The 12,532-nt window shown below is 41.4% G+C and overlaps 1 protein-coding gene across 2 annotated transcripts in view; it reads left to right on the top strand.

Moving 5' to 3' along the window:
• The first annotated feature begins 6,559 nt into the window (after positions 1-6,559).
• The window catches only part of LOC142490092 (keratin, type II cytoskeletal 80-like), a 31,842-nt gene continuing 25,869 nt past the window's right edge, over positions 6,560-12,532 (top strand). Inside the window, exons 1-3 of one of the 2 annotated variants that reach the window (XM_075591888.1) lie at positions 6,560-6,575; positions 6,856-7,229; positions 9,966-10,174. In XM_075591888.1, coding sequence (XP_075448003.1) covers positions 6,966-7,229; positions 9,966-10,174 — 473 coding nt within the window. In that variant the 5' untranslated portion in view covers positions 6,560-6,575; positions 6,856-6,965. Of the gene's footprint in view, positions 6,576-6,598; positions 7,230-9,965; positions 10,175-12,532 lie in introns of those variants that run through there. The other variant, XM_075591887.1, reaches the window with a different exon arrangement.

Genomic DNA, 12,532 nt, shown 5'->3' on the forward strand with positions numbered 1-12,532 from the left:
TACTATAGAACAATGAAACTGGTGCTGGCCCTAGTGTTCCTCATATGGAGAGAATGGGCTAGAGTTCTTGTAATGAAAGTAGTTCTTGTAATGAAAGTTCTTGTAATGAAAGTGTGGCCCACAGATGTAGTGCCCCAGTATTGAAATACTAGTAGGTGCACTAGTTGATTGGACCTGTAGTTAGCTGCTTTTGGGCTGCAGCTATTGGTACATTATAGACTTGTGTATACAGATCTAGGTCTATGTGCACCTATTATGAGTTTTTAACACCAGCATGTGTAGGTGGTGGTATTTAAATACAAGTGTGTGATACTTAACACGTGTACATCCCAAGTGTGTAATAACAGGGCTAGAATAGACACTAGTGGTCCACACAGCCGCTACTTTCATTACAAGAACTCTAGCCCATTCTCTCCATATGAGGAACACTAGGGCCAGTGAATTACCCTAACACTGGGCATTAATACACCATTGTATACTCCTCTGGATACACCTATCCATAGAGTTAGCCACACTTGGCATCATTTAATCATTGTTTTAAACCCCAAAATGTTAACGATATTGTCAATTAATAAAGTTATTTTAAATAAATCACCAATTCATACAGAAACAGAGTGCTATCTACAGGGGCTCTGTCTGTCCACTATGTATTAAGTAAGGAAAGTAGCTAAGCGCCTGGGGGTGGTAGGTAAGGGCCTTGGTGGAGACGGGAGTAGGTATGGGCCTGGGGGGTAAATAGTAAGAGTAAGTATGGGCCTGGGGGGATGAGAATAGGTATGGGCCTGGAGGAGAGTAAGTATGTATTTGGGGCAGTTGTGGGTATGGGCCTTGGGAGGCTTAGAAGGTAAGAGGATTGGAGGAGGGGGGATGGAGTAGGTATGGTCCTGGAGTGGTGGAGAATGTGTGGGCTGGGGGAGTAGGGGTAAGAGTAGGTATGGGCCTCGGGGCAGGAGAGTAGGTATGTGGACCTGTGGGCGTGGAGCAAAGTGGAGGAAACAGGACTACGTGGACCTATCTTGCGGGAGGGGACCATGTGCTGGATGGCACATGTGCTGTAGGAAGAGAGGGATCCATCCAATTGCTGGCATGGCCCAACTTCCTGTCCTGGCCTGCTAAGCCCCCCCAGAGCAGCCACGGGCCCGGGATATTTGTCAAGGCTGTCCCTCTCTGTCGGCAGCCCTGCACACAGTAGCACAATAAAACAATGGCTTGATCACTCTCAGCACCTGCATTGTATACCTCATCCAGCAGTGTAAACATTCCATACACAGTGCACTATAGTAAAGCAAGCCCTGGAGCCTTAAGCAGAGGGGGCTATGACCAGGGGGCCCCCTTACCCCCCACTCCTGATTTGGGGTTAATATCTGGGTCTTAGGAGTAGGCCGACTCTTCTCTGGCCGCCAGCAAGGATCTGCTGCACTTCCCTTGGCAGTGGTGTTTGGTCCCTCATGTGAGCTGTGGAGGGGATTTCCTTACAGAAATTTCCCCAGTGCCCAGCAGCTCTGAAAGAGGAATTCCCTCAACACACCTTATTCAAACCGTAATCCAAGTTTTATCCTGCACATTCCAAGGGTCACCACATAGACACTTTTTTTTTAATATGGTCAGCAATGAGTGTAACTCTCTGTCACGTAAGTTCAAGTCAGGAGATATAAGACATAATCTCAGTGCCAATGAATCCCTAGCACTAAAAATTTTGAAAGATAACAAAAAGCTCATTATTAGACAGGCAGATAAAGGTGGGGGGGTAGTAGTACAAAATAGATCTGACTACGAGAAAGAAGCGCTGAGACTTCTGAATGATATATCTTTTTATGCAAAATTATCCAAAGACCCCACTATTGAATATCTGAGCGAATTAAAGATAATGTTGGACAATGCAGTTTCTTTGTCCATCATCACTACAACAGAGTTTGCTTTTTTATATTCCGAATTTCCTAGGATCCCCATATTCTATATACTGCCTAAGATGCATAAAGCCCTAATAGATCCCCCTGGGCGCCCCATAGTGTCGGGCATACAATCTATGACAGCCAATCTTAGCCAGTATGTGGATTTTTTCCTCCAGTCATACGTGGGTAAGTTAACAGCCTACCTGAAAGATTCGACTGCAGTTCTGAATCTTTGTAGTGGGTTTGAATGGAAAAGTTCTTATTTATGGATTACTTGTGATATAAAAGCCCTCTATACCCACATACTCCATCAAAATGGGATGGAGGCCGTAAGTTCCTTTCTTGACCCTCTATTACATCCACTCAATAGGAAATTTATCCTACAGTCAATAGGGTTTATACTGAAACATAATTATTTCTTATTCCTTTCTGACTTCTACTTGCAGGTTTGCGGAACTGCAATGGGGACAAGATTTGCCCCCAGTTTCGCAAACCTGTACGTTGGAGAATGGGAGTCACACTTTATTCTGTCAGGCAACCCCTTCCACGAGAATGTCGTCTTGTGGCGACGCTACATAGACGACATCCTGTGTGTTTGGGATGGCGACTTAGAGTCAGCCAATGCATTTATAGCGTATCTTAATGTGAACGACTATAATCTTGTTTTTACACACAAAGTAAATGCTGTACAGATTGACTTCCTTGACCTCAGACTGACAGCCTTAGTGGATGGCACTGTCGAGACAGAGACCTTCTTTAAGGAGGTCAACACGAATAATCTTCTTATGGCGAATAGTAATCATAAGAACTCGTGGAAAAAGAATATCCCAGGTGGACAATTCGTCAGACTAAGACGAAACTGTAGTAGTGTAGAGGTGTTTAATGATCAGGCCAATAAGCTTCTCCATAGATTCAGAGAGAGGGGTTACCCCAGAGAATTGCTTGAAAAAGAAATTGAGAGGGTACGCAATATGGATCAAAATAAAATGTTGATTCCTAGTGGAAATAGAAATAAAAGTAATAAGACTCAGATACTAACTAATGACACTTTAAATGTGGCTTTTATAACTGTTTTAATTCTGTGCATAAGGATATAGAGAATATTTTTTCCAAGCGCTGGGGCATCCTGTGCAGTGATCCAACTCTGGGGCCACATTTGAGCAAGAAACCACGGTTTATTTATAGGAGGGCTAAAAATTTGAAAAACCTGTTAGCTCCGAGCGATATACACCCAACCTCTGATATAGTGTTGAAAAGGGTTGGTTGGGTGTAAAACCTAAAGGAAACCATGTCTGTGGTAAATGCTCAATCTGTAAGTATCTACACCCAGAAAAGAACAGGATTGTATCTAAAATAACTAACGAGATTTTTCCCATTAATGACTTTATTTTGTGTACGTCTATGTTTATTGTTTACCTATTGGAATGTGCATGCGGTTATCAGTATGTTGGCAGGACCAAACGTAGTCTTAAAGTACGAGTACAAGAGCATGTCAGAAATATTAAGAATGGCTTTGATAAGCACAGTGTGTCACGGCATTTCCTGACCCACCTCAAGTTTAACTTTTAAGGGAATTCAGCAAATACCGTGTAATAGGAGGGGAGGTGATAGGGTTAAAACCCTCTCATCCAGAGAAACTTATTGGATTCACAAATTAGATACAATGTCCCAGAAAGGGTTAAATGAGGATGTTGATATTTGGGCTTTATACTAAACAATATCGCCTGATTTGCTCCAAATATGTGATATTCCCTTTTCTCTACCTGTGTTGATACTTTTATGCTAGTTTCGGATATATGCTAATAATGTGTTTCTTTTATTGCAGATTAATTTTAAACTGTTTTTTAAAGTTGCTTTGTATTTTAAGTTTCATTGTTAATATGAATAAAGTTGTTGTTTTATTGTTCACTTTCATTTCTCCAGTCATTTTGACTGCTGCACTACCTATGTGATTGGTAGTTTTTTGCTAATTAGCTGACCAATGGGGTGTGTATGAGTGGTATATAATGCCTCTGGGAAATGACATATTTTTACCCTGATGAAGTAGTGTTATACTACGAAACGCGTAGGATTTAATCTTTACCTATGTGTAGTAGGCTTTTTGTTGCTATTTCCTAAACATTGGGCATTCTAGAGACTATCTTCCATCCCTGTGTTTTGGTTGCCGAAAACCGCGACTGTGACGTCATTCTACAGCGCACCGCGATGGAGCGACAGTGTCTCGAGCCGGAGACACTGCTGTGAGAGAGTCCGCTCCCGTCTGTGGCTGTGCCGGTCTGAGAACATTTTGGATGGTTTGAGTCCCCCTCACCACTCGATCTGGGGACTTTCGCCGTGTGACTCTAGGCTAAAGAACATTCGGATATTCCGTGTTCCACATGACCAGAGGGAAAGTTTCTACAGAGGTTGCAATTCCGTGTCCGGGTGTTCATGTGAAGGAGAAACCCCACAGCTGTTACCCGAGACGTTTGCCAGAGAAACCAGTTCCTGACTCATGAACCCTCACCTGCCGAGTGGTAACTCCTGTGCTGTGCACACTCAATGTTTATGTTCTAGCTTCTTGATGTACGCAGAATATTTATCCCTATTTTTAATATATAATATTATACTTATTTCACTATTTGCGTTTTGCGCTGTTTTTTGTTTCTGTTTCCTTAGTGCTTAGTTGGGTGCCGAGCCACCCCCTGGTTTATAGCTGCAGACGCTTTTATTTACCACACTTCACGGTTATGTATACATTTTTGTATATCACACTGTGGTACTATGTTGTTTAACTATTTAGTTTAAATTAGAAGGGTATATGTTATTACACAATTTTATTTGATCACTGTTTATCACTATTAGAGGTTTTTTAGTTGCGCACTTTATATTCTATCAGCTGGTCTTGCCTTCGAGACAACGGGAACCCGAGAGGAATGCTCGCGGGGGAGTGCCGCATCTCTGATGTCACAGTCACACCGACGGTCCAGGCGACCGCAGCATACTACAAGCATGCAGGCACCAGCAGAGCAGCTCGTGGGGGAGCTCAGTGGATGTAACCTCTTCGTCGCGTTGGATTAGGTGAGCACACCTCTGTATATACTGTTATTTCAACCTGGAACAACACAGAGCTAGACATAGTTCCTTCAGTGTTATTGTTCTCAACGGAGAGGCGGGACAAGTTCACATAGGTCCAGGCGGGGACATTTTACAGACATAGATCTGACGCCTTATTTGTTCAATGCCAACTACACTTTTCTCTGCATTTAGGTGACCTGGACTATATGTTTATCAATGCTTCATGCCTGCACCACACGTATACTAGGTCTTTGAGGATCTTTATATTCCTGTCCCTACTATTTTATCACATTATCACTGTATCCGCGCAATCTGTATACTATTCGAGCACACACATGGGAGTTATCTCCCGTTTTTTCTACTATGGTGTCTATGTATGGGTAGGGATTCGGTGAAACCTTCACTCACATTTATGAACGTGCAAAATTTGGGACAATCATGGATTGTGTCCCAGTTTGCCAAAAGGTGACAGCGCAAATTTTCCCATAGGAAATTCTCAAATATCACAGTGACTTGTGCGTGTTTCACTTCACTAGTTTATATAACTGAGAATTTAAGAAAAATTGAATGTCGGTGCACAGCACGAAGAATCTGACCTCGACTGTCAATGCTAATTGTGAAGAAACTTTAATGGCATATGAACAGGGGAAGAGAAACCTTACTCTTTGACAAAGCACCGTAGCAGGTGCGAAACGCGTTAGTGCTTCTCTTCCCCTGTTCATGTGCCATTAAAGTTTCTGCATAATTAGCATCGGCAGTCCAAGTCTGATTCTTCGTGCTGTGCACCGCCATTCGATTTCTTATTGTTATCTACACCCGGCTGGAGCACGCCCTTAATGAGTACTTTTTATTCATTTGCTTGGCATAATTGTTTATTTCTGCCTCACTGCATTAACGGAGGATGGAGCCATGTGTGGATCCACAAGAGGATCTGGACATTCATTATTAAAGGAACTGGTTATGGACTGGAGACAAGGGGAGTTACTACCCCTATAGCCACAGTGTCTTTTTTCCCAGTCCTGTTCCATGTTTCATGACTTACTGTATAGCAAGTATTGCTAACTCACTACTCACTCAGAAGGAATATGTTCCTAAACCACGGACGTTTGGATGTTTTACGTTTACATATAAACTGACACAGCCATTTATCAAAGTTATTGTTATTTGTATCTGCCTGTATTAAGTATAAATGCACGGTTGCGGAGCTTCTCCAACTTTTTTGTGCTAACTAAGAATTTACACTTTCAATAATTTTTTGCTTGTAAACTTCCACATTTCACAGATAAATATATATATAATTTTTTTTTTACTGTACTCTTCCTTCTGGTCAGTTTCTTAAACAAATCGTCTTTGCAAAGCAAAAAAGGACATCTTCTCTATTTGTGAGTAATTCTATGTTAGTTTGTTTTGCTTTACCTGTGTTATTTTGCGTTTTCTCCAACTCTGATGAAGCAATACTATGTTACCAAAAAAAAAAAAAATCAGTTTGTTTGGCTGTCAGAGCATCCACCTCTCAGATTCTTTGTTCAATGTATGTTGAATTAGTAGAATTCTGTGAGCTGGCTCATGTTGCATCAAAGAATTTCAACACTTCTTGTGAGAATGCTCCCAGGCCAGTACCTGCCTGTGCGCGCATTCTCTCTTTGACTGCTCTGTTTATCTGTGTGTGATTTACTGTGCATGTGCTAGTGTGAACAACAAAGTGTACATGCCTTGTTCTAGCACTGTGTTTTAAGTCTATATCACTGTGCATCAGCGTGCAAGTGTTAGTGCAAGCCTTGCAAAAGTGTTAGTCTCAATCTTCCTTTTTTTGGATCAAAACTGCTGTATTAGCATACTGTATGGCTGACACCCCACTGTATGTTGCAGACAGCTGGTAATTGCTACCTCTCCCTGTGTCTTACAGGCACACCCAGCCTCCGTGCTGCCGCTCTGGAGAAACACAGCTTCTTAGAGTCTCCTCTCGTCAAGAGCCATTTTTCTCAAAGCCCTCAGCTACTGAACTAACCTACCTAAATGGCTACTTGTTCCCAGTCATCCGACTGTGATGCATCCCAATGGCAAGCAGATGTTTCCAAGGGAAAGAAGAGCTGCATTCCTATCCCACCTTCAACAGGAAATTACCACAAAGTGGTCAGCGCCTCTAATGGCTCATCCTCTTCCATCTCAGAGGAGATTCATAAAACAAACCTCAGAGTGACCTCTGACCTACAGTCCTCACTGCACTTGCAGGGGGTGGAGACCAAGCTGGACAAGACATTATCTTCCTTCATGGACAAGGTGAGTATTGGGGGAGGGAGTGGGAGGAGGGGGGTGGGAGTGATGACAGACTTCCCCATCCACAAAGTAAAACAACAGAATGGGTGATTGATGTTCAGGAGGAATGGGTGAAGGGAGGGCAATGGGAATATTGGAATTGGGACTGTTGAAAGGCAAGTGGGTATTTGAATTTACCAACAGTGACTAAACAAATGTTTAATAAAAGGTGATAGTAGCCAGCAGCATTTGATTGCTAGTCACTGTAATTATGCGGAGGTCACAAAGTCTACCAAAGCTGTCATGAGCATGTGTATCTTGACCATTTTTATGCACTGTTTAAAAGGATAAAATAATGTAGATTACAGATGTACAAAAAGATGAGTGATTCAGGCTTGGGATAAAGAATACAAGCTTTTATTAGAAGGTAAATAAAAAAAAGTGAGGTAATACTTATGTGAGGAAAGTGGTGGACAGAGGTAGAGATAATAATGGGGTCAAGTCAAGTAACGTTGTGTTGAAAGGTAACATAGGCGATATATTACATTAAAATTTGATGATGGGTAATACAAAGATGTCATGAGTAGATGTGTTAGAGCGACCTGATGTAAATATGTGAAATAAGAATATATTATCAGTGGTGATTAAATGTATTGAAATAAAGGAGAGATGTAACATAAATGTGTCATGTTGAGGTGGGATGGAGATGGCATGAAAGTGTGTTATGATGAAATGCATCATTTTTTGGAGCAGAGCTGCTGCATACGTAAGAACCGATTCTTCCATCTCATGGAGCAGTTTAGACTTATGATTCTTCAGATATGAAGGATTTTTGGGGGCAAATAAAAGGAAAAAAATATGGTGCACAAAGATGCATCTAATTATAAGTGCACCATGTAACTCCTCCACAACTTCTCCTACTGACACTCCCCAATAGCTGCAAAAGTGGAGCAAAATGCTTTGATACAGGGGACGGGATGGAAATATCACGTTTTTGCACCAAAATTGTCTTGATACTGTAATGTGAATACAAACGTAGTATAAGTATCTGTCGTCTAAATTTAACAAAGGTTGAACTTGACGGACATGTCTTCAAACTTTCAACCTCATCTACTATGTAATGCATAGACCTCAGAATAAGGAAACACATGTAAAGAAAGCATTGAGCCCTAAGCGAAGTGCGGCATGACCGCAAGGCCCAAGCACCCCCTCTCCTCCTCCATCCCCTCCCTCCTTCCCTCTTGGTCATGGATGACACTCCAGGGGGAGGGGTCGGCTACGGGGCAGGGGTTATAGGCATGCAGTGAGGGGTGAGAGATCATTCCGCACGCATCACTGTGTTTATTCCATCCTCCCCTTTTGGTTGAATTCTGTTTGTGTGCGTTATACTTGTATTGAATATATTTATTTTTGAGGTGTCTGTTGGGTCTATGTTGCCTCTGTCGCGGCAGCTGGTTGGGGGATAAGTGCAGGGTAACCTTGACAGATGGGCCTCAGTTACAGTAATTCCTGGTGGTGGCATGTTTGGCAAGTTGACAGGACTCATTGTGCTTTGAGTGCCTGGAGCCCTTTTAATGGCTGACACCGGGTCAGCTGAGCGGCTTGGACTTTGGGTGGTCCTGGCTAATGGCCCATGATTTAAGCATCATTAACCTTACCTAGCGGGCCATGATTTAAGCTTCATTGGCCTTACCTCTGGGTGAAGCACTCTGGCATGGTTAGCACTTCCCCTTAGCTGTATATTAATAAAAGTCGCGGCTATTGTACCTCAAGACCTGTGTGTGTGTGTGCTTTATTTGCGGGATGTTTCCAGGGAGGGGTTGGTGGAGCAGCGTCGCAGGCTCTGAGGTTAAGCTGTGATGAGAAATGTAGTCTCAAGTTGTGATAGAGATATGGACATTTTGTAAATACTGTACATTATGATTTAGAGATCTGGTTGGGATGTGAAAGAAAAGTGATGAAGAGATGTGATTGTAATCTAGAAATGTGATGGAAGGCTGTTATTAACAAAAAGTGGAAACTAAACATGTGATGAGGAAATGTGATGGAAGGTGTGATTAGGATATAGTGATGACAGGATGCGATAAAGTGACGCCATGAAGAGGTGAGCAGTAAAGAAGGGATAAAGTGCAGTGAGGGCAAAACATTCCTTGGCAATCAAGAAATTGGTGAAATGCCTTGAAAATTGTAAAAAAAAATAAGAAAATGACAATATCATACTTGGGATTACATTATGCTTCTAAAAAATTTTTTTTAACTTTCACAGAATTTGGTGGGATCATTGACCTAATTTTTCTCAGTCTTCAGAATAATATTGGGAAAACGCAATAATTCAGCTAAAGTTTGTTATACAGTATATTTTTAAATGTCATTATATAAAAAGGTAAGAATGCAAAATAAGCTTTTGTGACAGTGCCTACCATTAACAAAAAAAATATCATACATATTTTAGCATAGTACAACATTTTAAATTCAGAAACAAGAAAATGTGCAAAATGAACTGGGCCAACATTGCACATCTTTAATAAAGTAATGTGATTAGGATGTATGATGTAAATAAAGGCTAAAGGCATGTGATGTACAGTAGGTGTACAATGTACGGATGTGATTAAGAGATGTTATGTAGACATGTGATTAAGATGTGACAAACACGTTACAGAGGAATAAAATGGGGTGACAATTTAAAAGATAGGAAATTGCAGAGATGGTGATATTATAATGATTCTCTTCATCCCAGTCTCACTCGTACATCTGTTTTAGATTAGATTCTTGGAAAAGCAACGCGAGATCTTGGAGGATCGCTGGTCCATTCTGCAGGTAGAAGACGACTCCCAAACTGACCTGGAGCCTGTTTACCAGTCCTATATCAGTCGCCTACTGGGACAGGTCAACGCTGTAACACAGAAAAACCACCATATCCAAAGGAACCTGCTGGACATGATGGATTCAGTCAATGACATGAAGGACAAGTTAGTTGGGGACCTCGGGGGGGCTTTGAATGATGTTTGGGAGAAGAATGAATGATGGTTGGGAAAAAGTTGTTAATACATCATTGGCCTAATCAGAACAAATGCGAGCCTGATCCCACTAACCAGGTTAACAGTAAAGCAACAAAATAAAAAAGTGAGCTATTGCCAAGTTTTCCATGATGCAAAACTGGTCCAAAATCAGCACCGGAATCATGAAAGGAAAACAAAATCATGTTAATGATCAGGGCTCGACAAATGCACTCGCGAGTTTTACTGGTGGCGGGGTGCGGAGCCTCCCGGCATTCTCCTGATTCTTCCCTAGCAACTTCCGTGTCTCCTCTGCAGCTCCAGTAAAGATGGCTGTGCGGTGTCGATTGACGCCGCGTGCTATGACATTGGTACGCTAAGTGATGTCAAGATGTCACGGCAACTTAACACCGCATGACTTAACGATTTCACTTGGTGTCCCATCGTCATGGCAACGCAGCCATCATTACAGGAGCTCCATCAGAGACACAGAAGTTGCTGGGGAGGAATCAGGAGAATGCCGGGAGACGCCGCATCCCGACGCTGGTAACACTCGCAAGCAGGTAAAATGAGGGGAGTGAGAGAGGTTTTTTATAGGGGGGGTGACCTTTTTTGGGGGGAGAGTGTTTTTTTGTATGTAATTTGTCATGCCCTGTTAATGATATTTAATTATTTAATCAGTCTGATTCTGTAATGATTATATTGTTTGCTCCCCTGTTTTCCCATTTTGGCAGTCAACAGTTTCATAAATAAGCACAGAATTTTAAATACACCACTCATACTGAAATCCAGTTGCAAAATATTATGGTTAGGTTGACCTTTTTACTACTATGGCTTAAAAGCAAATATTTGATGGTGAGGTTGTCACTCCTCAATTGCCCTGCAAATCTACATAAATCTCTCCAAGGCCATGTGACTCTTCCTGCAGAAATAATTATTTTTCGGAAGTGTGACGGACCAGGCAGGTGTGAATATAGCCCAGTGGGTAAAGACAGGGGACAAAAACTTCTTTAGGTATATAAAAGAAAAAGCAGAAAAACAAAATAGGGAAAAGTTGGACTAAAGACATAAGAAGGGTCATTTTGGGGCTGACCATCATAATAATTATATTTTGCTCAGTCTTCACAGTTGAAGGTACAGGCAGGGACCACAGTTAGGGAACAGGAATATCAATGGAAAGAAAGTGGACACAAGTCCTAATGGAACGTTCAAAACGGAAAATGGACAAATCAATGGTACATTGAAGGATATTAAAAAATATTAGAGGCATACTGGTAATGCCTTTAACAGAACTATTTAACCAGTCATTATTAAAAGGTATAGTTCAGAATAACTGGAGAAGAGTAAAAGTAGGCCCATTTAGCAAAAACAGAAGTAGGGTAGAGGCAGGTAACTATAGGACAGTGAACTTGACCTCAGTAGTAGGTAAATTAATGGAAACATTGTTCAAATAATTAATTAGTGAATATATAAATTCCAGCAATTTACATAATCCCAGACAGCATGGATTTACTAGGGGATGTTCGTGCAAAAAAAAACCTAATTGATTTTCTTGTTGTGGTGACTAACATAATAGATCAGGGTGGAATAGTGGATGCATCTAGATTTTAGTAAGGACCACACCACACTGACTCACATAGAAGAATGATAAATAAGGTGCAGTGCTTGGGATTGATTCCAAGGTTGTTGAATGGATAAACCATTGGTTGAAGGATAGGTGACAGACAGTTGTCGTAAATCAAGTACATTCAGAGAAGGGGAAGCTGACCAGCATAGTAGCTCAGGGTTCTGTATTGGGAGTGGTGCTCTGTGAAATCTTTATTAATTACATTACAAATAGTCTGGAAGGGAAAGTATACATTTTGCAGATGACACGAAAAGCAAACATGGTTAGCCCCCCGAGGGGAGGGGGATTTAAAAAATAAATAAAAAAAGAATAATTTAGGTAGATTGGAGCAATTGTCAAGAGTGTGGCAACTGCAATATAACATCAAGTGCAAAATAATGCACTTGGGTCAGAAACATCTAAATACAGAATACAGAATACAGAATGACTGGAACTACAATGCCAACTACTATAGAGGAAAGAGACCTCGGAGTAATTTCGGCTGATTTAAATGTAGGCAAGCAATGTAACAAAGCCATTGGAAAAGCCAATACAAGTACGTATTTTGAATGGAGTGTTTTTATTAACAGATATTTTACTGTACTCTATAATGCGCCAATACTGTAGCAGAATGACACGCAGGCACAAAAAGGTTTAGGCCATGTTATGCCTGAGTATTTTGACAAAGTTGAAATGCGCTTTAATTGCAGGATAAGGATTATAAT

This window comes from Ascaphus truei, chromosome 3 (assembly GCF_040206685.1).
Source record: "Ascaphus truei isolate aAscTru1 chromosome 3, aAscTru1.hap1, whole genome shotgun sequence".
Taxonomy (NCBI): domain Eukaryota; kingdom Metazoa; phylum Chordata; class Amphibia; order Anura; family Ascaphidae; genus Ascaphus; species Ascaphus truei.